General features: G+C 43.6%; 1 protein-coding gene across 1 annotated transcript in view; it reads right to left on the bottom strand.

Annotated features, from left to right (window-relative positions):
* Window positions 1-930: 930 nt before the first annotated feature.
* The window catches only part of LOC124606943 (dynein axonemal intermediate chain 2), a 150937-nt gene continuing 124668 nt past the window's right edge, over window positions 931-27199 (bottom strand). Inside the window, exons 7-9 of the mRNA XM_047139065.1 lie at window positions 17085-17231; window positions 13751-13945; window positions 931-1172 (exon numbers count right to left, since the gene is read on the bottom strand). Of these exons, the coding sequence (XP_046995021.1) occupies window positions 1101-1172; window positions 13751-13945; window positions 17085-17231 (414 nt within the window). The 3' untranslated portion in view covers window positions 931-1100. The remainder of the gene's footprint in view (window positions 1173-13750; window positions 13946-17084; window positions 17232-27199) is intronic.

A 27199-nucleotide genomic window follows, 5' to 3' on the forward strand; every position in this document is an offset into this window, starting at 1 on the left:
AAACCTTGAGCCTTCTAAACCGATATCAGTTAAAGCTGAAAATAATAAATACAGCCATTTGGATGTCGATATGAAAAGGAAATAAATAATGTTTATTTTCAACCGCACAAAGGCAATGGAATGATTTTGGAAGCTCTCAGCTACTGCATTTGTCTCACACAATAAAATTATAGGGTTATTCAGCTAAGCTCAGATATTTCCGGAATATTTTAGGTATGGTAATTCTGTCTTCACCTAAATAAAGTGTGAAAAGTTCTTACTAAACGACATATAGTCTCTTTTCATAGTTATATTAATTAGAGAGACATCGGTTTCAACTTTGCTTTTTCAGATGGAACCGTAGTGTTTTCTGCTGCTCGAAATTGGACAGCTAAAAGAAACGAAGTCAATGGCGCTTCACTCTTCAAAATCCAATTAGTAGCTTCGGAGAAAATACGATACGCATAACTTAGAATTTATCTATGCTGAAGACGATGTTTGTTCCAAGGCTAACAGTTACCTGAGGCTATGGAAAGCATTAACACACTCTTTTATGTTCATCTTTCTTTTTTTTCCAGTATTAGAACATTTTGTAAGATTATTCCTTGTACTCCAGAATAGCATATCGGTACGACGTTGCGGTCCTTAAATAAGTTTCAACTTTTTTGTGCAATTAGCTACAAAGTATACATAATTGCTAGAAAATAGATTAAATCTTCGTAGCAAGTAACCAAATTCTCGTTACAGATTGCGTAAGTCATGGCACGCCTTAGTCAGAAGACGGTGGATTCTCAAGTGAAATGCAGAGAAAAAAGCCATCGTAGCACCCAAATCTGGCAACATATAATTTTATTTTCTTTGCATTTTACATCATTCACCGCACATAAAGACGCTTTCTTCGTCTTACTTTTGTGTGGTACCCATGAAAATAAATACATCTTTTGTATTCTGTGTATGCCGCTCATTAATTAACACAGCCGACTTCAGCATGACTTCCGTACAGAGAAGCACTGTTGAAATGGTCCACATTAAGGTAGCCGCTACTTTCCTTCAGTTTTCCGAAAATTGAAGTATCTGTTTAGGAAGAACAACGCCGTTACTTCAAGGCAGCACTCTTTCTGCTATGGGTCTCCAGTGTCTGGTTCTTCTGCCTTCTCTTCCTCGTCCGTTTCGTCCTTACCGGCACTCATCTCCTACAAGAAAAGGAAAGTAATTTGTAACCGGAGTGATAAGATGAGTCATTTCGACAAATAAATATGATGCAAAGCAGTCATGGTGAGTTTACAGTACAGTGCGTAGTGCACAAGAAATCGTGTTCTCTTGTGCATACGTTGTGAAACGTATACATATAACAATGAATTGTTTGCTTACATTTACCATCTGAACTGTATAAAATGTGTAATGCAATATTATTTTTTAAAAAATTCTCTAGAATCTGAAAAGGCAAGAACGTCTCTTAAATCTGTCTTAATCAAATACTAGTGTCTCCTTCTCTTAATGTTATTATACAGGGTGAGCACAATGTCTTGCTCTGATTGTAACAGAATAACCGTTTGTCATAATAAGTTACATTTGATGCCGTTACATAAGTTAGTGTTACTAGTTTTTTAATTTTTTTTAAGACCACTTACGTTAGTCGCACACTGGACTCGCATTCGGGAGGACGACGGTTCAATCCCGCGTCAGGCCATCCTGATTTAAGTTTTCCGTGATTTCCCTAAATCGCTCCAGGCAAATGCCGGGATGGTTCCTTTGAAAGGGCACGGCCGACGTCCTTCCCCATCCTTCCCTAATCCGATGAGACCGATGACCTTGCTGTCTGGTCTCCTCCCCCCAAACAACCCAACAACCCCAACTTACGTAAGTAAACCTCAACCTGTGCTTCCTTGGTAGCTCAGAGAATGTCGAGGTGATATTCCAGTTCCCACCAGGTGTTTCGTAACGTGTGTTCTGTCACAGTACCTACAGAAACTTGTATCCTAGCCTTCAGTTCGTCGACGTCAGCAACTGGTGTGACGAAGACTCTGTCCTTGAGATAGCCCCAGAAAAAATTGTCAAGGGGCATAATGTTTGGAGAGCAGGGTGTTGGACCGTTCCTTCCGATCCACCGATCCGGACATTACTCCCCTCTCCAGACATTACATCCCTTGACTTTTTTTCTGGGGCTATCTCAAGGACAGAGTCTTCGTCACACCAGTTGCTGACGTCGACGAACTGAAAGCTAGGATACAAGCTGCTGTGGGTACTGTGGGTACTGTGACAGAACACACGTTACGAAACACCTGGCGGGAACTGGAATACCGCCTCGACATTCTCCGAGCTACCAAGGGAGCACACGTTGAGGTTTACTAACGTAAGTTCAAAATGGTTCAAATGGCTCTGAGCACTATGGGACTTAACTTCTGAGGTCATCAGTCCCCTAGAACTTAGAACTACTTAAACATAACTAACCTAAGGACATCATACACATCCATGCCAGAGGCAGGATTCGAACCTGCGACCGTAGCGGTCTCGCGGTTCCAGACTGAAGCGCCTAGAACCGCTCGATCACATCGACCAGATCTAACGTAAGTGGTCTTAAAAAAAACTAGTAACAATAACCTATGTAACGGCATCAAATGTTACTTATTATGTCAAACGGTTATTCTGTTGTAAAGTTTTATAATCAGGGCAAGACCTTGTGCTCACCCTGTATTTCCACACTGCGCAAAAGGAATTATCGCTTTTTCAAAACCGCGTAACTGTGTCCCATTTCGACGCGTAAGTTTGAATTTTGCCTCAAAAGTGCCTACAATCCCTCGGGCTCCGCGACGCTTCAAACAGCAAGATGTAGACACATGAAAAAAAAAAAAGACTGCTCAGAAGTTCATGTGAGCTGTAAAGTGAGTTAATGACGACACATTGGTACCAAATTTAACCACAATTCTGCTCAACGCCATGGTGGACATGTTGCACGACGGGAAGGTCGTCACAACCCGTATTACCCACATTTCACCTCTTCTTTTCACGCGTCTACGATGGAGTTCAGAGCCGCGACACCCAGAGTTCAAATCAGGCGGGTTTTTTATGTGTGGCTGACGTTAACATTTCAGACACACGATCACTCGGAATCGTCACGAAAAACCCTCAGGGGGTGGTATAAAGGGCACCAATGAGATCACCCCATCCCTTGGGGCGCTGATTTCCACACATGTCTCAGCGGAACGAGGAAAAGGACAACTTCTTAAGGAAACAGGGTGATTTCAGCAGTGCTCGATTGCAGAGAAGCCAAAGGAAAGGGTGAAATGTGGATGAGAGGGTCTATGACGACCTACCCATCGTGTGACACGTTCACGGTGGAATTGGGCAGAACTGTGGTGAAATTTCGGGGCAATATGACGTCATCAACCCATCTTACGCCCCACATGAACTTCTAAGCTGTGGCCTCTTTTCGCATGTTTCGACATTTTGCTGTTTGAAGTGTCTCCGAGATGCAAAGCTGGTACTTTTTACCGATGATGCAAGTGTAGCTATCACACCCAACAGACAGGAATTAACTGGTGAAATTGTAAACTATGTTTTTCAGTAAATCATTAAGTGGTTCTCTGCAAATGGGCTCTCATTAAACTTTGACAAAACACAGTACATACAGTTACACACAGTAAATGGAATGACAACATTAAAAAATATAGACTTCGATCATAAATCGGTAGCTAAGGTAGAATATTCAAAATTTCTAGGTGTATGAATTGATGAAGGGTTGAACTGGAAAAAAACACACTGAAGATCTACTGAAACGTTTGAGTTCAGCTACTTATGCTACTAGGGTCATTGCAAATTTTGGCGATATACATCTCAGTAAATTAGCTCACCACGCCTATTTTCATTGTCTGCTTTCGTATGGCATCATATTCTGGTGTAACTCATCACTGAGTAAAAGAGTGTTCATTGCAATAAAGCGTGTAATCGGAATAATTGCTGGAGGTCATCCAAGATCATCCTGCAGACACATATTTAAAGAGCTAGAGATCTTCACTGTAGCCTCACAATATATATATTCACTTATGAAATTTGTTATTAACAATCCGAACGAATTCAAAAGTAATAGCAGTGTACATGGCTACAGCACTAGGAGAAAGGATGATCTTCACTACTCGAGGTTAAATCTAACTTTGGCTCAGAAGGGGGTAAATTACGCTGCCACAAAAGTCTTTGGTCACTTACCTAAAAGCATCAAAAGTCTGACAGATAGTCATATAACATTTAAAAGGAAATTAAAAGAATTTCTTAATGGCAACTCCTTCTACTCATTAGATGAATTTTTGGATATAGTAAGTGGGTAATTTCCCAAACCCCCACCAAAAAAAATTAAAAATATTAAGTGTCATGTAATATTTTGCGTAATGTAATATCTTGTATAGACACCTTTTATTAACCTGACACGTTCCACATCGTTACGAAGTGTCTTATTCATGATCTATGGAACAAGTACTAATCTAATCTAAGACTGAGTGACGTCGCAGGACGCCACGCTTTTGCATCATTTTAGAGGGAAGTTGTAGTTGTTGGCAGCATTCCATCAAAATTGAAACTTTTGCATCGAAATGGGAGACAATAATGTGGTTTCAAAAAAGTGATGCTCGAGCAATGTATAAGTGAACATATTCTTATGTAGAGGTAATTCTTCTTCTGTATCTCTTAAAGAGTAATTTATAGCTGCGGAAGCTCATTGTCATCTTCACGCAGTTTCTGTAGAAAATTAGTTCTAAGGCTGCACTAAGCAGTACAAGTCGATGCCACGGACACAAACGCACGCACACACACTCACGGAGAGAGAGAGAGAGAGAGAGAGAGAGAGAGACGGATTACAGTGCTGGCTGTTACGTCCCAGAGAGCTGTTTGCCCCTCCCACTTGCCCCTTCCCCACAACGCTACAGTGACTTCTGCAAGCACAAAATTTATCACATGAAAAGCCAACACGCAACCACACCTTCAGGTAGTGAGTGACTCCTCACAGAATTACTTATGATTCGAACTTAAGAAACAGTATAGCGGTGTGGATATGGATTCATCAAGGCGTATAAATAAAAGAAAAAGGAAGTAGTGGGTGCGGGCTTTATCTCCAGCTGTAGGTGGGATAAGTGAAGTAAAGATGAAAAATCTAAAGGTTTTGGTAGACACTCAACAGCTCTCCACTTTATTAATTCTGCTCCGCATTCAATCACAAAATAAAGGAGTTTGGTGGAGAAAAATTTTGTGCTCCTGGAAAACGTTGCGGCTGTTTCAAGAATCCTCCAAGCCAACGGAAATGAACAGTATAGCGTCAACAGTGTTCTACTTCTTGTGAAGTAATATGTTTCATAACATCGTTCAAGCCTTTTCACGATGAGGAAGAACACTCTCACAGGTAGTTAGCGTTCTGCAGCTAAAAATACTCGCGTCTGAGTTGCTGTTCTTGGAGGACATGACCCCGCAGATGTTTTGGCTGTTTTTTTCTTTAGCTATCGGGGTGTATCCCTGTCTCATTGCAAGAATTTTACTGCTTGTGAGAAAAGAATCATCACGTTTCCTGAGAAGAGCGAGGGAAATATAATTCTACTCGGATAGAGTCCACTCATACCTCAACAAACCTAGTCAAGTTGTGATGTGGAAGGTGCCTCATAGACTGACCGTTAATTGCTTTCCCTCGACAGTATTCGGCCCGCAGCTCATCTTGAGGCTGAAGGTCATTTTCTACAGAGGCTAGTGCTTCCTTCGCGATTCGGGCGGTGAATCCATGTTCTCTGCTCTCCGAGACAAACAGCCTTTCAGCGTCACCCCAAACAATGATCGACGCAGCATGCCCAGAGTGTACGGTGCCATAAACGACCGCTGGTGTCGACCAACCTCCAAGTTGGCACCACTAGGTGCGCCAAACCGTAACCAGCCTGGACTGGCCGAGTTACCTGAGATGCGCCGCCACACTACGAACAAGGCGAACGTTATCCTATGCGACAACGGAAGATAATATGAAAATCTAGAGAATTCTGAGAATCTCACCTTTGTTTACACAATACCGCAGGAATTTCTTTCCATGAATGAACATCTTGTAATAAAAAGCGGACGGCTACACTTGTGCCATTACTGCTCCAAGACTAGAATTGTCCATACCTTACAATATACAGATCACAATGGGTTTGCCTATCGTGGACGGCATGGCGCTACTTAGGTCTCTGATTAAGACACAATGCTGTTAGGTTATGCAGATGCTCAGTTAACATTAGGGTGCCATACAGACTGCGTAAACTATGCGCTCTGATCCTTTCCTATCGGGCCGCATGGCAGCCAAGGACGTGAAAGCATGAAAAAATAATCCGCAATTATTTTACTTTCTTCCCGGAATACTGTGCCTGCATGAATAAAACGTATCGTAAAACAGGGATCATAGCGACTGTTTAATGGAAATGGTTTGTTGTTGTTTCGCCGAGTCTGTTTTGCAATAGACAGCTTACTAGACCATCTAAAAGTCTCATATAACGTTAAAAATATGAGCGTTGAGTGATAGAACAACTCTTTTCTCAGATGTGATCAATGTTAAAAGTCGGATTTAAAAGCACCCATTTAACACATTAACTTGATCTTTCACTTCTATAGCCATTTATTTCAAGTTAAGTAACAGGTTATCAAATGATAGCTTACTATTGACAAAGTAGGTGATATTCATAACACAAAGTAAATTAAGTGCTTAAGAAAATGATAACGCTATATAGCAAGTAAGCAGCCGCAGATGAATGAAACGTACACTTATAGTATGGACATAATAGAAACAAAACTAATTAATCCAGATTGTTCGTAAGACATTGTACATGCAGCAGTTAAAATTACAAACTCTCTAATATATTATAAAACCATGCGTTACTACATATGGTCTAACTTTCATAAGACAACTGAATGCTGATAGTTGCTCCGTACTTTTGCAAAAGCTTGATGAACCTGATGTATAGGTGACACAAATTACATTATCTGATCAAAAGTATCCGGACACCTATTGTTGTTTTGTAGTCATCAGTCCAGAGACTGCTTTGCTGTAGCTCTCCATGCTACTCTATGGATACGAGTGATAGTATCCTGGCCGTTACTTCGAATGTGCAGCAGATGGTATTCTTCCTACACGTCGATCAGGGGGCCTGAAAATGCGTAGCGTAACACAGTAACTGGTTGTTGTTGTTGTCTTCAGTCCTGAGACTGGATTGATGAAGCTCTCCGTGCTACTCTATCCTGTGCAAGCTTCTTCATCTCCCAGTACCTACTGCAACCTACATCCTTCTGAATCTGTTTAGTGTATTCATCTCTTGGTCTCCCTCGACGATTTTTACCCTCCCCGCTGCCCTCCAATACTAAGTTGGTGATCTCTTGATGCCTCAGAACATATACTACCAACCGATCCCTTACTCTAGTCAAAGTTGTGCCACAAATTCCTCTTCTCCCGAATTCTATTCAGTACCTCCCCATTAGTTATGTGATCTACTCATCTAACCTTCAGCATTCTTCTGTAGCACCACATTTCGAAAGTTTCTATTCTCTTCTTGTCTAAACTATTTATCGTCCATGTTTCACTTCCATACATGGCTACACTCCATACAAATACTTTCAGAAACGACTTCCTGACACTTAAATCTATACTCGATCTTAGCAAATTTCTCTTCTTCAGAACCACATTCCTTGTCATTGCCAGTCTACATTTTATATCCTCCCTACTTCGACCATCATCAGTTATTTTGCTCCCCAAATAGCAACACTCATCTACTATTTTAAGTGTTTCATTTCCTAAGCTAATTCCCTCAGCATCACCAGATTTAATTCGATTACATTCAATTATCCTCGTTTTGCTTTTGTTGATGTTCATCTTATATCTTTCTTTCAAGACACTGTCCGTTCCGTTCAACTGCTCTTCCAGGTCCTTTGCTGTCTCTGACAGAATTACAATGTCATCGGCGAACTTCAACGTTTTTATTTCTTCTCCATGGATTTTAATACCTACTCCGAATTTTTCTTTTGTTTCCTTTACTGCTTGCTCAATATACAGACTGAATAACATCGGGGATAGGCTACAACCCTGTCTCACTCCCTTCCCAACCACTGCTTCCCTTTCATGCCCCTCGACTCTCATAACTCTCATAACTATACTTTCGCTCCCTGTATTTTACCCCTGCCACCTTCAGAATTTGAAAGAGTCCAGTCAACATTGTCAAAAGCTTTCTCTAAGTCTACAAATGCTAGAAACGTAGGTTTGCCTTACCTTAATCTATCTTCTAAGATAAGTCGTGGGGTCAGCATTGCCTCATGTGTTCCAACATTTCTACGGAATCCAAATTGATCTTCCCCGAGGTCGACCTCTACCAGTTTTTCCATTCGTATGTAAGTAATTCGTGTTAGTATATTGCAGCCGTGGCTTATTGAACTGATAGTTCGATAATTTTCACACCTGTCAACACCTGCTTTCTTTGGGATTGGAATTATTATATTCTTCTTAAAGTCTGGGAATATTTCGCCTGTTTCATACATCTAGCTCAGCAGATAGTAGAGTTTTGTCAAGGCTGACTCTCCCAAGGTAATCAGTAGTTCTAATGGAACGTTGTGTACTCCCGAGGCCACCTATTCGTGGACATTAATATGGGGTGTGACCACCCTTCGCCTCTATGACGGCTTGAAGTCTGTGGGGGACATTTTTCAGTGAGGTGTTTGAATGTCTATGCAGAAATGGCAGCCCCGAAACCATAGGAGGTCGAAGGAACAAAGTCGACTTTCTAACTGATCTCAAAAGGTGTTCCATCGGTTTCACGCTCGGACTCTGGACAAGCCAGTCTATTTCAGGAAAGTTATTGTCCATAGACCATTGCCTCATAGAGATTGCTTTATGACAAGCTGCTTTGTCATGCTAGTACATACAATCATCGTCTCCGAAATGTTCCTCTACTGTAGGCAGTACCCAATGCTGTAACACGTATTCATGTCCTTCCACATTTAGCGTTTTCTTAAATGCAATAATGGGACTATACCCTAACGACGGAAAGCACCTCCATAAGGTAACACTACGTCCGTACTCTTTGCTATCTCTATTAACCCCATAATGGCCTGTCTCCAGCCAGGCATCTCTGTCTCCCTTTTTGTTGACGACTTTGCCATTTATTGCGGTTCTTGATAGACCTGTCTCATTGTGCGACGTTTTCAGCGATGTTTCGATCGTCTTTACTCATGGTGCATCGACAATGGCTTTCGTTTTTCCACTGGAAAAACCGTTTGAATGAATTTCTGGCGGCGCAGTTGGTTTCTCCCACTATTTGTACATTTTGGGCCAGTTGCTCTTCCGTTCGTTGAATCTACGAAGTTCCTAGGGTTCATGCTCGATAGGAAACTCTCTTGGTCCTCCCATGTGTCTTACCTGGCAGCCCTTTGTGTGTGGTCCCTCAGTGTCCTACATGTCCTCAATGGTACTTTCTGGGGTGTAGATCGAACCACCCTCCTCGGTTTGTACCGGCCCTTTGTCCTTTCGAAACTAGATATGGGTGCTTTGTTCATGCATCTGCACGTCCGTCCCTCTTACGCCGTCTCAACACCATCCAACAGCGTGGCAGCCGTTTGGCCACTGGTACTTTTTACACTAGTTCAGTTGAGAGTCTGTATGCCGAAGTTGCTGAACTACCGCTGTCCTACCGCCGTGACTTTCTCCTATGCAGGTATGCATGCCATTTGTCTGCGATGCGTGGCCACCCATCCTATGCCTCCTTCTTCGATGACTCCTTTGATCGCCAATACGGGAGGCGTCCCTCTTCCCCGTCACCTCCTGGAGTCCACTTTCGACTCTTGTTCCAACAGCTTAACTTCACACTACCTGCAACATTCCCGGTGTGTGTGAACCCTTCACCACCTTGGCTTAGTGTGGCGGCCTGTTTCCACCTTGGCCTTCGTTGGCTTTCTAAGGACACTACTCCAGCCTCGCTCTATCGCCTTCAGTTTCACGACCTTCGCATGGAATTTCGCGATAGTACCTCTGTGTATGGCTGTCGGACTGACCGTGGTGTCGGGTGTGCCTTCATCATTGGCGCCGGCGTTTTCCGGTATCGGCTTCCGGCACATTGCTCAGTATTTACAGCAGAGCTCTTCGCTCTGTATCAGGCCACGGAGTACATCCGGCGACACAGGCTTTTCAGTTGTGTCCACTGCTCAGACTGTCTGAGCGCCCTTCATAGTCTATGTGCGCTGTACACCGCCCATTCCTCAGTGCAATGGGTACAGGAAAACTGTCACTTGCCCACTCTTGGTGGAGCCACTGTGATGTTTATGTGGGTTCCTGCTCATGTCGGTCTGCCAGGAAACGAGGCTGATGACGCTGCTGCCAAGTCTGCAGTCCTCGTACCTCAGCCCACTAGTTCCTATAGTCCCTCCCATGATATCTGTGTTGCCGTCTCTCAGGAGGTGGTGTCACTTTGGTATCGCCATTGGTCCTCCCTTCATGGGAATAAGCTCAGGATTATTAAGTCCCTCCCAGCGGCTTGGACGACCTCCTCTCGGTCCTCCCGCCGGGAGGAGGTCATTTTAACTAGGCTGCGTATTGGGCACTGCCTTTTTAGCCATCGCCATTTGTTAAGTGGCGCTCCCCCGCTGCTTTGTGCACATTGCGCCCACGTTTTAACTGTACGTCACATCGTGACGGAATGCCCATTTTTAACCATTTACGTTCCCGCTTCGGTTTGCCGTCAGAGTTATCGGACGTTTCAGCCAACGACGCGCGGGCTATCGACAGCGTTTTACTTTTTACCGGTCGTAGTAACATGGCGAACGCCGTTTAATTTTTAGTTCTCGACCTCCGTTTCTCTATGGTGTATTTCATAAACCTTTCTCCACGTCCCTGTTTTTAGCTATCTTATGTCGATTGGCATTGACGTGTAGTTGTTTTTTTAACTCCTCACTATCTTCGTGTTATATACACTACTAGCCATTAAAATTGCTACACCAAGAAGAAATGCAGATGATAAACGGGTATTCATTGGACAAATATATTATACTAGAACTGAAATGTGATTACATTTTACGCAATTTGGGTGCATAGATCCTGAGAAATCAGTACCCAGAACAACCACCTTTGGCCGTAATAACGGCCTTGATACGCCTGGACATTGAGTCAAACAGAGCTTGGATAGCGTGTACAGGTACAGCTGCCCATGCAGCTTCAACACGATACCACAGTTCATCAAGAGTAGTGACTGGCGTATTGTGACGAGCCAGTTGCTCGGCCACCATTGACCATACGTTTTCAATTGGTGAGAGATCTGGAGAATGTGCTGGCCAGGGCAGCAGTCGAACATTTTCCGTATCCAGAAAGGCCCGTACAGGACCTGCAAATGCGGTCGTGCATTATCATGCTGAAATGTAGGGTTTCGTAGGGATAGAATGAAGGGTACAGCTACGGGACCTAAGACGTCTGAAATGTAACGTCCACTGTTCAAAGTGCCGTCAATGCGAACAAGAGGTGACCGAGACGAGTAATCAATGGCACCCCATACCATCACGCCGGGTGATACGCCAGTGTGGCGATGACGAATACACGCTTCCAACGAGCATTCATCGCGATGTCGCCAAACACGGATGCGACCATCATGATGTTGTAAACAGAACCTGGATTCATCCGAAAGTATAACGTTTTGGCATTCGTGTACCCAGGTTCGTCGTTGAGTACACCATCGCAGGCGCTCCTGTCTGTGATGCAGCAGCCATGTTCTCCGATCTGATAGTCCATGCTGCTGCAAACGTCGTCGAACTGTTCGTGCAGACTGTTGTTGTCTTGCAAACGTCCCCATCTGTTGACTCAGGGACCGAGACGCGGCTGCACGATCCGTTACAGCCATGCGGATAAGATGCCTGTCATCTCGACTGCTAGTGATACGAGGCCGTTGGGGCCAGCACGGTGTTCCGTATTACCCTCCTGAACCCACCGATTCTATATTCTGCTAACAGTCATTGGATCTCGACCAACGCGAGCAGCAGTGTCGCGATACGATAAACCGCAATCGCGATAGGATACAATCCGACCTTTATCAAAGACGGAAACGCGATGGGACGCATTTTTCCTCCTTCCAGGAGGCATCACAACAACGTTTCACCAGGCAACGCCGGTCAACTGCTGTTTGTGTATGAGAAATCGGTTTGAAACTTTCCTCATGTCAGCACGTTGCAGGTGTCGCCACCGGCGCCAACCTTGTGTGAATGCTCTGAAAAGCTAATCATTTGCATATCACAGCATCTTCTTCCTGTCGGTTAAATCTGGCGTCTGTTGCACGTCATCTTCGTGGTGTAGCAATTTTAATGACCAGTAGTGTATTTTATTCCTCAATGCCTGAGGATTTTTACCTGAAATTTTGGGCAAACTATTTTTTTCTGCCTTGTGCATCACCAGCAATAAGTAAAAACGGTTTTACTAACTAGGGAACCTCCCCATCGCACCCCCCTCAGATTTAGTTATAAGTTGGCACAGTGGATAGGCCTTGAAAAACTGAAAACAGATCAATTGAGAAAACAGGAAGAAGTTGTGTGGAACTATGAAAAAATAAGCAAAATATACAAACCGAGTAGTTCATGGGATGATAAGCAACGTCAAGGACGCTAAGAACGCAGGAATGCCGTGGTCTCGTGGTAACGTGAGCAGCTGCGGAACGAAAGGTCCTTGGTTCAAATCTTCCATCGAGTGAAAAGTTTAATTTTTTATTTTCAGTTTATGTCAGGAAGTTGGTAGGACATGTTCTGAGGCATCAAGGGATCACCAATTTAGTATTGGAGGGCAGCGTGGAGGGTAAAAATCATAGGGGGAGACCAAGAGATGAATACACTAAGCAGATTCAGAAGGATGTAGGTTGCAGTAGGTACTGGGAGATGAAGAAGCTTGCACAGGATAGAGTAGCATGGAGAGCTGCATCAAACCAGTCTCAGGACTGAAGACCACAACAACAACAACATGTGACAAACTCTTATGTTTTCATCATTTTTTTGGGAGTGATCTTCACATCCACAAGAAAACCTATATCGGGCAAGGTAGAAGAATCTTTTTACCCCTTCGCCAAGTGTACAAGTTAGGTGGGTCGACAACATATTCCTGTCATGTGACGCACATGCCGTCACCAGTGTCGTATAGAATATATCAGACGTGTTTTCCTGTGGAGGAATCGGTTGACCTATGACCTTGCGATCAAATGTTTTCGGTTCCAATTGGAGAGGCACGTCCTTTCGTCTACTAATCGCACGGTTTTGCGATGCGGTTGCAAAACACAGACACTAAACTTACTACAGTGAACAAAGACGTCAATGAACGAACGGACAGATAATAACTATTCAAAAATAAAGAAAATAAAATTTTCACTCGAGGGAAACTTTTAACCAAGGACCTCTCGTTCAGCAGCTGCTCACGCTACCACGGGACCACGACGCTCCTCAGCTCACTCTGTCCATGATGTTGCCTATGCGACACGTGGACTACTCAGTTTGAATATTTTGCTTATTTTTTCACAGTTCCACACAACTTCTTCCTGTTTTCTCAATTGATCTGTGTTCAGTTTATCACGGCCTATCCACTGTGCCAACTTATAACTGAATCTGAGAGGGGTGCGATGGGGAGAGGTTCCCTTGTAAGTTGCAGTGACATCCTGTAAAACATCCGCTAGATTATCAGCGTTCTGTGGTTGTTGCCCACTTATTACAAAACAGTAATCAGGGGTAGGTCACATGAATTATGTAGCTACGACAGAGATGTACGGCTGCTCACGTTCTCAATGGTGGCGCGGAAGTCGGCCTCGACCTGGGCCAGCACCGCCTCGCTGGAGGTCCGCTGTGCCGCCTGCGCCGCCTTCTCCTTCAGCGCCGCCTCCCTGGCGGGCCCCGACTTCACCTTCTGCTTCAATCTGAGCTCGCGGATGCGCGCTTCCAGAATCTTCTCTCTGCGACTTTCGCGATCCAGCATCTGCAACGATATCAGCACGTCGGTCTAAACAGTATAGATACAGACTACGAAAGACGACTCCTGAGAGGATAAAGAACAAACAAGGTCTAATACATATACGTCCAGAAGTGCATAGCTTCCGTGCCGCATGTTAGTGTGTCGAACCTACAGATACCGCAAATACCTTTTAGCCGTGACGTAATAGTTTTGGGGCTTTCGACGGCATATGTGAGTAAACAGACAACAGAATACTAACAAGAATATATTTGGGTTCCACATCGTATGTAGTTTTTTTTATTAAGAACTACATTATGCAAAACACAACTGTTACGTTATATTTTATTAGACACGATAGATTTCGGTTTATGATCAGACTAACGTTGGGTCCAAAAACCTTCTCAGCTATGCATTTGCATAAAGGGAATAACAGTTATCAGATTACATTGTTCCACTATTGATATCAGCTCTGAAACTTAACATTATGTCCACTTAACCCCATACACGTATTTCTGCGGTATATTCATGGACTGACACGCGGAGTGTTTGGTGTTCTCATGGACTCATGCACTGAGTGCGAGTATACCAGACAAATACGTCTATGATCATAAAAGAACATTATGTTACGTATCCATCATTTTGATTTGCAGCTCCTTGTATTGGCCGTGTTTGCAGTTAAAATTGTTGGATGTGAGGTCCGCCAGTAACGCAAAACACCGCTTTTCTCAGTACACAAACATGTTTTGGCACCACTGTGCCACTATCTTCTCTTTTACAAAAGATTTTGTCAGCAGCTTTTTACAAATTTGAATTTGACTGACATCGTAGTTGTAATGCCTAACATATTCTGAATTCATATGTAATAGATAAAAAAGATCTAATTCAACGTTCGACGTTACAGAACAGAGTATTCAACTCGTAATGATTGACAGATAACAAAATCGGTATTTCTTTTCGTTACAGAACTTTATTTCATTTATGAAAGCAGTACGGGCTTAAATTTGCACATAAGATGGATCAGTTTCAATAAAATATGGTTACATTACAGCGTTGGACCCAAGTTTTGTTTTTGAGTCCTTGTTTTACTGTTTATAAACCTACCGTACATGTTGCGAAAATATCGACACCCTTTATTGATTTAAACGATCGACCGCGTATTAAAATCTTCAGTAAACTACCCGATCCACTCAGTTCTATTATACGACGCAAGGCAGCACAGCTACGACTTCGTATACGTATTCGTTGCCTTCTCCAGCTCTCATCTATCGACTACCTTAGACCTAAGGTTACGCTACGGTTCAGCGTGTCACTTCGACATACAGTAATTAAAAATACCTTGTGGAGGTGGTGTTGTACAACTTTAGTGAATGTTAAGGACTGTATTATGCGATACACTGCTGTAACGGCATATTTTATTAGCGACAATCGATGTCACTCAAGGATCAGACCATCATCAGGCCCAAAAACCATCTCACCCATGACTTTGCGTAATTGGAATAATATGCATCTGATGTGCATTGTTCCATCATTGATACTAGCTGTAAATACGTAGCATTATTGTTGGATGTGAGGTCCGCCAGTAACGCAAAACACCGTTTTTCTCAGTACATAAACATGTTTCGGCACCACTGTGCCACTATCTGTGGGTTTTCGTTTTTAATTATTCCGCAATGTGAACATTTTTGTTAAATGATTATAAAATTATGTTCATTTTTAGTTCAAACAACAGATCGTTTCTTTTTGTAAATACCTTTACATTTGGTGTGCATGAATTTTCTGAATCACTTGAATGTTAATTACTACAGGTAGCTTGTCATCTGCAACCAAACGAAGTTGATGAGAAAGTTTATTGCTGGAAGTTAACCTATCTTCTAGAATGTAATTTAGTTTTTCGCGATGTTTTCGCACTTCTGCCGAGCTGCATGTCTCCGTACAGTCAGTTCTTGAACAGAACTCGGTGCGAGTAGTACCAAGGTGATGCTGGTGGAAAGCCGGTAGTAAGAATTGTTTTGAGTGGAAAAAGTGGACTTCTACGAGTACAAGATGACGTAATGAGTTTTATATGAACGTTGGACGGCAAAGTGAAAAACTGAGTAACTGCATGATTTATGAAACATGAAAATTACGGAAACCTACTCCTTCAATTATAACTTCCTGTGACCGTTTACATGAGATTCCATCGTTAACTTCAATAACACAGCTGGTGTAACTAGCGGAACTTTCGAATTTCGAAAATAAATCTGCAAATGTGTGTCTGACATACATGCGATTGTTGATAAAAAGAAATAGTTATTTACAACTGGAAAGTGACAGTTTGGTTGTGAGTTTGCGAAACCATTGAATATGATGTTATCAGAATAACTGTATCATTTGTTACGGTATGTACTTTACACTTATCGGGTTTGGATGAATGGATGATGTCCACCATTCTGATGTCTTCAAGGGGCAAAAGAGACGGGTCGTATCGGCAGGTTCAGTATTTCAGTAGATGGAATCTTATTCACACATTACATGGCTGTGAACAGTACATTCTATTGGCCGACGCACTATAATGTGGCTTAGAGGAAGTGTTTGAAGTAACGCCCCATGGACTCTGATGACTTATTCAACCGCATCAGTTTACATCCGATGACGTCACAGAGCAGCAGGAATGGGTTGTCCCAGTGTCTGAAAATCATGCTACTGAACTGTCTTACCTCATTCAGTTAGAGCGAAAGATGTTGTCGAGGTGCCTCCCAGCTGTAGAGTGGAAGTTGGCTGAAAGACCATCATGAAGTGGTCACATGATCCTTCGAACTGCCAAAGGACCATCTTCCAGGAGGCAGTGTGTGCCACAAGGCGAGCAGATGCTCCCAGTCCATGAAGCGTTGCTAAGGACTGAGTAGTTTTAAGAAATGATCGTAGACTGTGAACAACCATAAATTGATGCTTAACCGGCACTCGTAATTCGCGGTTATCTGTCCAAGAGACTTTTGTGTAACCCATGGATGACTGTTATGGAGATTTGTAATATTGTTCCCCATAAAGGTGGATGGTGCATAGGAACAACGAAATGGTTCCAAGCATGGAAAGCACGCATTTTAGGATGTGTCTCCATTGGATCTTATTTGTTACAAGTCCTGCCTGAAATTAAATGTTAGAAAGACAGACGGTGGAAACTTACAGCTGTGAGCAACGGTTTGTCGTTCTTCTGCAGCTCGGCCAGGTTTTCAGAGATCTCCACAAGGTACACAGTGCCCATGTCACTTCCCACAGCTATCATCTGACCGTTGTCACTGATGCTCAGACATCTTAGTGGATCGTCACACACCTGTGGAATTCAAAAATAATCCCTTAGATTTTCTCTGATGTACAATTTTATTGAGAGTCGTATACAAAAGCAGTTTCACATGTCTGATAAGCAAGCAACACACAATCCTCTTTTTGGAAACCCGACTTTACCCGTACGGAACTGTTTAAAGTGGAATGACTACATAAAACTAATCACAGAGAAGGGCAAAATCCAGAATGAGACTCATTGGAAAAATCCTCGGGAAGTGTAGTCCACCCTCGAAGAAGGTAGCATACAAAACCCTCGTTCGACCCGATCAGTAAACATTTTGACAGGACCAGTGAAAGAAAATGCAGACCTATATGAGCGTCCCTTTGAGTCATTGCATGTTATTCGCTTTTAAAATTCAAAGCCAAGAACATAAGTACAAGAAGGCAAAACAATTTATACAATGGACAATGTTTTCTAGAGGTACAAATTGGAACTACTTTTTACTAGCATATGGTTCTTGTTATCAGATTAATCTTTGTGAAATTGAGGAGTAGTACCTTCTACCGCTGAAACCTTTAAATCTCTAAATTCTGTAAACGTAGATTGTCTTTCATAGCATATCTTCTAAGATACGTTTAAGGGTCCGTTTTGCTTCGCATGTTCTTACATGTCTCACGAACTCATACTGATCTTCCACACGGTCACCTTCTACCAATCGTTCCATCCTACAAGGATTCTATATCTACGCCTACATGCATACACTGCAAGCCACCGCATGGTACATGGCGAAGGATACCTCGTGCGAGGGTTGACTGAAAAGTAATGCCTCCACCTTCGTAACTCTTCAACAGTTGGCAGCATTGGTATGTGGCAGGTACTGGCTTGTTCCGTAGCCTCTTCTCTACAGCTCCAGTTGACGAGAAGCCTTAGCATTGAACGGTTGTGTTGTTACAGTTTAAAGTACGGGCCCTGAGCAACCAGTCGGTCAATGCGATTTAAGCCACGTGCAGTCATTGAATTCTTGACAGGAGAAGGTGTCACCCCAAAGGAGATTCGTCAGAGAATGAAAGCAGTTTACGTGATTGTGTTGATGCGAGTAGTGTGCAGCGTTGGGCGAATAAGTTTAAAGATGTTGAGGCGGGAACATCTGACCTGCGTGACAAACCAAGAGTTGGACGTCCTGTGACATCAAGCACCGAGTTTCATAAGCAAAATATTTACAGATTGATTCAGGACGACCGTCATATTACACAGAGAGAAACTGCAAGCACAATCGGCATTTCAAAAGAACGTGTGGGTCACGTTATTGCTTTGCTTGGCTATCGGCAGATCTGTGCACGATGGGTACCCCGGATGCTGACTCCTGATGCAGACTTGAAATTTGCCAGGAACTCCTCTCGCGTTACGAGAATGAAGAGGCACAGTACTCACATCAACACAATCACCATAAACTTCTTTCATTCTCTGATGAATCTCCTTTGGGGTGACACCTTCTCCTGTCAAGAATTCAATGACTGCACGTTGCTTAAATCGCACTGACCGACCGTCTGCGCAGGGTTCCGTACTTTACACTGTAACGACACAAGCGTTCAATGCTAAGGCTTCCCGCCAACTGGAGCTGTAGAGAAGAGGCGAAGGAACAAGCCAGTACCTGCCGCATACCAATGCTACAAACTGCTGAAGAGTTACGAAGGTGGAGGCATTACTTTTCAGTCAACCTCGCACCACTACTGGTCATTTCCTCTCTTGTTCCTCTCGCAAACGAAGCGGGAAAAGTACAACTGTCTATATGCCTGCGTATGAGCACCAATTTCCCTTATCTTGCCTTCGTGGTCCTTACATGAAGTATATGTTGGCGGAAATAGAATCGTTCTAGTCACCTGCAAATGCCAGTTGCCGCGCGGAGTGGCCGCGCGGTTTGAGGCGCCATATCACGGATTGCACGGCCACTCCTGCCGGAGGTCCGAGTCCTCCCTCGAGCATAGGTGTGTGTGTTGTTCTTAGCATAAGTTAGGTTAAGTGGATGTAAGCCTAGGGACCGATGAGCTCAGCACTTTGGTCCCTTAGTAATTCACACACGTTTGAACATTTTTGTGTTGGCAGTTCTCGAAGTTATTCCAGTAGTGTTTCATGAAAAGGATGTCGTCTTCCCTCCAGGATTTCCATAAAAGTCGCGTGTTGATCGAATCTAGCGGTCACATATCTACCATCACACCTCTAAATGACTTCGATCACTTCTTTTAATGCGACCTGATGCGGATCCCCAACACTCGAGCGGTACTCAAGAATACGAGGTGCATTCAAGTTCTAAGGCCTCCGATTTTTTTCCTCCGGACTGGAAAGAGATAGAAACATGCGCATTGTTTTAAAATGAGGCCGCGTTCATTGTCAATACTTCTCAGAGATGGCAGCACCGTACGGCAGATGGAATTTTACCGCCAGCGGCGAGAATAAGAACTGTTTTAAATACTTAAAATGGCGACGTTTTCCTTACTTGATCAGCGTGCAATCATTCGTTTTCTGAATTTGCGTGGTGTGAAACCAATTGAAATTCATCGACAGTTGAAGGAGACATGTGGTGATGGAGTTATGGAACTGTCGAAAGTGCGTTCGTGGGTGCGACAGTTTAATGAAGGCAGAACATCGTGTGACAACAAACCGAAACAACCTCGGGCTCGCACAAGCCGGTCTGACGACATGATCGAGAAAGTGGAGAGAATTGTTTTGGGGGATCGCCAAATGACTGTTGAACAGATCGCCTCCAGAGTTGGCATTTCTGTGGGTTCTGTGCACACAATCCTGCATGACGACCTGAAAATGCGAAAAGTGTCATCCAGGTGGGTGCCACGAATGCTGACAGACGACCACATGGCTGCCCGTGTGGCATGTTGCCAAGCAATGTTGACGCGCAATGACAGCATGAATGGGACTTTCTTTTCGTCGGTTGTGACAATGGATGAGACGTGGATGCCATTCTTCAATCCAGAAACAAAGCGCCAGTCAGCTCAATGGAATCACACAGATTCACCGCCACCAAAAAAATTTCGGGTAACCGCCAGTGCTGAAAAAATGATGGTGTCCATGTTCTGGGACAGCGAGGGCGTAATCCTTACCCATTGCGTTCCAAAGGGCACTACGGTAACAGGTGCATCCTACGAAAATGTTTTGAAGAACAAATTCCTTCCTGCACTGCAACAAAAACGTCCGGTAAGGGCTGCGCGTGTGCTGTTTCACCAAGACAACGCACCCGCACATCGAGCTAACGTTACGCAACAGTTTCTTCGTGATAACAACTTTGAAGTGATTCCTCACGCTCCCTACTCACCTGACCTGGCTCCTAGTGACTTTGGACTTTTTCCAACAATGAAAGACACTCTCCGTGGCAGCACATTCACCAGCCGTGCTGCTATTGCCTCAGCGATTTTCCAGTGGTCAAAACAGACTCCTAAAGAAGCCTTCGCCGCTGCCATGGAATCATGGCGTCAGCGTTGTGAAAAATGTGTACGTCTGCAGGGCGATTACGTCGAGAAGTAACGCCAGTTTCATCGATTTCGGGTGAGTAGTTAATTAGAAAAAAAATCGGAGGCCTTGGAACTTGAATGCACCTCGTAGATCGCACTAGTGTCGTAAGCATGGAGTCCTCTGTAAATGAGTTACACTTCCTCTTCACTACTACCGGTCTTAGGTGCTCGTTCCATTTCATATTGCTTTGCCAAGATATTTAATGGCTGTGACTGTGTCAAGCAGCACACCACTGACATTGCATTCGAACATCATAAGATTGTTTTTCCTACTCGCCTGCGTTAACTTATATTTTTTTCTACATTTAGAGCAAGCTACCATTCACCATACCAAATATAATTTCTGTAATTTCATTTTTTTACAGGATGGTTGCGGGATCTCGGCTGTTCAATATAAAATGTCAAACCAACAACACTTTTAGCCGTCTGAATTTTATTTTACTTTTACTACCAGTTTTGGCGTTACATTACGCCATCTTCAGGTCCTCTGACGTGTGAGAAGAATCTTAGCTCTTGTACAGTCGAAATAGTGACCAGCATACAGTCACTTTCATCCCTAGACTTCTTTTCAACAACGCGGACCCCTCGTTCATCAGTTGTAGACAGAACAGTCTGCAATTGGTGAACGAAGGGTTCGTGTTGTTAAAAAGAAGTCTATGGATACGAGTGATAGTATGCTGGCCGTTCCTTCGAATGTGCAGCAGATGATATTCTTCCTACACGTCGGTCAGGGGGCCTGAAAATGCGTAGCCGGCCAGAGTGGCCGAACGGTTCTAGGCGCTACAGCCTGGAGCCGTGCGACCGCTGCGGTCACAGGTTCGAATCCTGCCTCGGGCATGGATGTGTGTGATGTCCTTAGATTAGTTAGGTTTAAGTAGTTCTAAGTTCTAGGGGACTGATGACCTCAGAAGTTAAGTCCCATAGTGCTCAGAGCCATTTTTTTTTTTTTTTTTTTTTTTTTTTTTTTTTTTTTTTTTTTTTTTGAAAATGCGTATCGTAACACTGAAACTGGTAGCAAAAGTAAAATAAAATTGGAATTAAAGACGGATATGATTTCTGTCTGAGCCATTCAATATCCTCCTACAGTCACTCAATAACGATACTCTCCCCTCACTAGAGCGTCACCTGAAAACAACCGCTTATTGCTGCTGGCCCTATCCATCAGATCGTTTCTGTAGCCCTATATAAAGAACAAGAGCTGTCCCTCCTGTGACACTCACCTGGAGTTCTCTTGCCGATACTCTTGTCTCTGACGAATAACTCGTCGTCCAGGACAACTTAATGGGTTCTATTACTTCGAGCCACTCACATATCTGACAACCAATCCCGTATGCTCTGACGCTTGTTAGCAGTCTCCAGGGTGACACTGCCTCAATCGGTTTCCGGAATTTGTGGACAGAAGCTTTTGGGTCTCAAGGAAGTTAATATATTCAAACTTAAAATATGCTCAAGAATTCTCCAGCAAACCGATGTTAAGGATATCGGTCTGTACTTTTGCTGGTCCGCTCTTCTATTTTCTTATATACAGGAGTCGCCTGCGCTTTTTCCCAGTTGCGTGGAACATTGTGGTGGGCGAGAGATACTTGATACGACATAAGCTAAGTAATCTGCCAAACCCGAAGAGTACTCCCTGCAAAACGGAATTCGGATACTACAGGAGCGGCAAATAATACCGCCCGGTCGTACGCAACGATAATGTTCCAGTGCGTGCGCGCGTCAATAATAATGGAAAACGAGAAACGTCGTCCAGACAGTCGCACAGGACTAACCATTTCCTCTGGTGTACCGACACTGCGCGGAACTCTGTTGTGTAAGGCATCTGCAGCCGCAGACAGCGAAACTTGTCGAAACCAGTTGAGAAAAAGGCCCCGTTGTGTGAAGTCGAGTTAGTGTGTGTGTGATATTGGTAGTGGCAAGTTCCTATAGGACCAAACTGCTGAGGTCATCGATCGCTAGGCTTACACACTACTTAATCTAATTTAAACTAACGTACGCTAAGAACAACACACACACTCATGCCTGAGGAAGGACTCAAACCTCCGGCTGGGAGAGCCGCGCGGCTACTCCGCACGGCTGTGTGTGTGATGATGCCGTATTCATTACCCGAGCATGTTGCCATTGGCTTAACTGGCTCTAAGCACTATGTGACTTAACATCTGACGTCATCAGTCCCCTAGACTAAGAACTACTTATACCCAACTGACCTAAGGACATCACACACATCCATGCCCGAGGCAGGATTCGAACCTGCGACCGCAGCAACAAAGCGATTCTGGACTGAAGCGTCTAACAACCCTACCACAACAAAGGTCAAAAATTAATTATGATTGTAGTGTTGCTCACGCTGCTAAATATTGCATTTTCGGGCAACAACAAAGTTATATTATGTGGCAGGTGTCATAAGAGCACAGTTAATAAAGTCATTTCTTGAAATAATGGATAAACTAGGCACTCATCTTTTCGTGTTTCTCACGCTGGTCTCGTTGTGAACTCATGGTGTTATTCTGCGATATTCAAAAGTTTTATAGATGTGTTTCATAAACCATTCTTGAAGATTAAACTTTTGCAAGGTAGGACAATGGTGATGTAAAAAGGTAATCAGCACTCCGAATTTAAGTTACACTTCTTTTTTATTACTTTTGTTGCAATATCGCGTAACTCGTTCCAAAACATCACTCCACAATATAAAACATACTTGAAAATATCTTCCTCGCTGTTAAAGTTCACATTGCATAAACTGACTACAATTTGTGTCTTTTTAACATGACGACCAAAGCTTGACTCTCTAATAACCTCTTACGTGCCCAAAAATCAGTTACAAGTACATCAAAGATCATTGTGACAAAAGAAAGAATACACTTAAGAATAATATCATTGCAATATATACATATCGATGTACCTCTACATTAATGAAATCAAATCTGAATGTTGTCACAGAAATATGTTAACTATTTTACAGAAACACAGTAGAATATTGCTGGTATCGAGAGGTTGAGGTGAGGTGCCGTAATGGTTACGTAATTCAAGTACCATTAGAAGCGCCTAGAACCGCTCGGCCGCCGCGGCCGGCCCCTGTTGCCATTGTTGAAGCGTTCATTCGCACTGGAGCACTGGATCTTTTGTGAAAACAAAGAATTTGTTTCAGAAGAAATTCTCAGGACGTTCTGTGCCAGCAAAAAGCACCACATAGGAACTGATTGAAAGATGGCGGCGTACAGCACCGGTTTACAATGCTCCCAGGAGTAGATCACCACCTGTCTCCACACCTGAATTAAAGAGGCAGGTGCAGGAGATAACGACAAGAAGTCCTCGTAAGGCAACCAGGAGAATGAGTCAACAGATTCACGCTAGTGAGAGAAGTTGCAGACGTGTTTTAAGGGGTCTGATATTAAAATCATACCTAATAAGTGTTGTGCAAGAACTGAAGGAGCCTGACATGCAGAAGAGAGTTCATTTCTGTTCATGCCCACTAAGACTCAGCATGAATGACGAGGCGTGGTTCCACCTATCTGGTACATGTATTCCCAAAACAACCGGTATTGATTGACCACACACGATTCACCAGGTACCCTTGCATGACGATAAGATTGGTGGTGTGGTGCGCCATTTTCGCCTCACGCGTTATGGGGCCAAATTCTCTGAGACGATAGTGAACAGTGACGTGTATTTGCGAATCCTGGAGGAGTTTTGTTCAAACTTGACAGAGGAGGAGCGTCAGTTAACTTCACGAACCGGTTTTACGTGCTGCACCCTGTATCTGGTCCTGGCGACTTACTTGTTTTCAACTCTCAGCTGCTTCTCGACGGCAGGGATGCCTATTTCTGTGTCCTCCCTATGGGAGTTTATTCGACGGTCAAAAGATAGTATGTCTGTGCGATCCTCCTGCGTCAATGATATTTTACACGCGAAATTAAATCTTCAGCATTTCTTTTGCTGTCTTCTCTTGCGACAGCAGATTCGTCGACGAGTTACTGAATAGAAGCCTTCGACGCGGTTAGTGATACCCATGGGATTACAATTTTCTCGGGTTCTCGGCAAGCTCTTACGCTAACGTATGACGGTAGAAGTTGCTATATACTTCACGTATCGATTTTATAGATGCACCAATTTCTTCTAACTTTTGCCTGTCGATATTTTGTGCGTTATTTTTTGAACCGAAAGCGTAACAATCTCCGTTTCTTCAGCGGGTTACTGAATTTACTGAATCATGGTGGGTCTTTTTCGTCCTTAATCCACTTATATTCTCTGGTTTAAAATTTGCCCATAATTCCTCTATGTCCATAATAATGAAAGTAAGTGATTTCTATTCATTGTCTAAGCGGGATTCTAACAACTGCTTTTCCGCTCTTTCCAGCATAAAAATTTCCCTAGCTTTGATTGTAGTGGGTGGTGCTAAGTTCCTATGGGAACTGCTGAGGTCATCGGTCCCTAGGCTTACACACTACTTAATCTAACTTAAACTAACTTACGCTAAGGACAGCACACACACCCATACTCGAGGGAGGACTCTAACCTCCGAAGGGGGGAACCACGTGAACCGTGTCAATGCGCCTTAGATTGCGTGGCTACCCCGCGCGGCTTTTGATTATGGAATTATTAATTTAGCAACCATAATCGCTATGATGACCTCAAAATCCCTAATTCCTGTCTCTACACTGACACTGTCGATAAGGTCAGGCACGTTTGTAGCTACAAGGTCTAAAATATTTCCAACACGAGTGTGTTGCTAAGAAATGTTTCACAAGACACTCTGTCCATCTCATCTGAAATTAATCCATACACACTCCATTCATAGGTTAAAGCCGACTCTATCTAAAACTGTATGATCGGGGTACTTCCGCGCTACTGAGTGTAGAGTTTCTTTGAATGGTTCTACAACTGTTACTGTGGAATCAGCAAGCTGGTAAATACATCCAATGATTAAGTTTAGTTTACCTAGGCCAGTTACTCGCGTCCAAATTAAGGGCGCAGTCAGGCTAAGTTTCGATCTTGGTAGACACAATATTCTCGTCGACTCCAATGGATACTCTCCCTCCTATGATGTCTGTCTTGTCGATAAAGGCCTACCTATCGTGCATCACTAAATATTTCGGAGCTTTCTGCTTTGTGTTTTGTCTGGCTCTCAGTCCAGAGTATTACTTGAGTGCGACAGCTTTTATGGGGGGAAATAAATTTAGGGACTTTGTGGTGTCACCGCCAGACACCACACTTGCTAGGTGGTAGCCTTTAAATCGACCACGGTCCGTTAGTATACGTCGGACCCGTACGTCGCCACTATCAGTGATTGCAGACCGAGCGCCGCCACATGGCAGGTCTAGTCTAGAGAGACTCCCTAGCACTCGCCCCAGTTGTACAGCTGACTTTGCTAGCGATGGTTCACTGACTACAGACGCTCTCATTTGCAGAGACGACAGTTTAGCCTAGCCTTCAGTTACGTCATTTGCTACGACCTAGCAAGGCGCCATATTCAGTTACTATTGATATTGATATTGTGAATCATGTACCGTCAAGAGCGACGTTCTTCATTAATGGATTAAAGTAAAGTATCAAACTACTTACGTCCGCGTTCTGAATTCTAATTCCTTGTCATATTCCAGACCTCACGTCAGTGTAGTTCTTCCCTCCTCACGCCAACCTGCGTGAGCTGAAACGCGTGCATTTCGGCCTCCACTAGTAACACGGTGTTGGCTCTTCAGCCAACACAACAGACTTTGTTACAGATGCTTCTGCAACTTACTGTTAACATTTCGACATCTGAAGTGTCTTTACTTTCTATGCAATCTGATTTTACTCTCTGCGTATCCACTGGATACTGGCAAGCATTCATCAGGAGACCTCAAACGGCCGCTTAGCCTTGTGAGGTAAAGGGCGAGTTGTGGCCCCCTGAAAATATTCAAAGCTCAGAGTTGGCGTGGCCGTGCTGGGGCCTCTCAGCGAGCTGCGGCTCGTCGGGGGCCACATGGTGCCAAACGTTAGCTGGGCTCCAGGGACCGCGTGGCTCGGAATTCCTTGGTGACGCTGTGTCGATGAAGGAGACATGCCAGGAGTGCCAAAGATATCGGACTTTGTGAAACCTTAATGGCAGCCATTTCACAGTTTGTATAGAAATTAATAGTAGCCAGGTGAGTCATGTTACCTCAAAAAGAAACATGTACCTTACCATTATTTGCAAGACGATTCTGGTGGTGTAGTCAGGTTTTCAATATCTTTATTAGTTTAAAGTTGAGTATCTGATGATCAATTATACAAGTAACACCCAGCAACGAATTTCCAAAATCTAAACGGTTCATCCGATTTTGTCGATCGACGTGTCTTTAGAAAGCTATTAGTGGCCAATTACTATCGATCGCTTCAGGCCATAAGTACTCCACAGTGACACGAAAAAACGGTAGCAGCATGCTCATAAATATATTTATTCGTCTATGTTTTTGTTCGTATCCGATATATACTATTAATGAAGAAATTGGTCAAATATTTACTGTGTTTGGAAAGCAC

Source organism: Schistocerca americana, chromosome 3, assembly GCF_021461395.2.
Source record: "Schistocerca americana isolate TAMUIC-IGC-003095 chromosome 3, iqSchAmer2.1, whole genome shotgun sequence".
Classification (NCBI taxonomy): domain Eukaryota; kingdom Metazoa; phylum Arthropoda; class Insecta; order Orthoptera; family Acrididae; genus Schistocerca; species Schistocerca americana.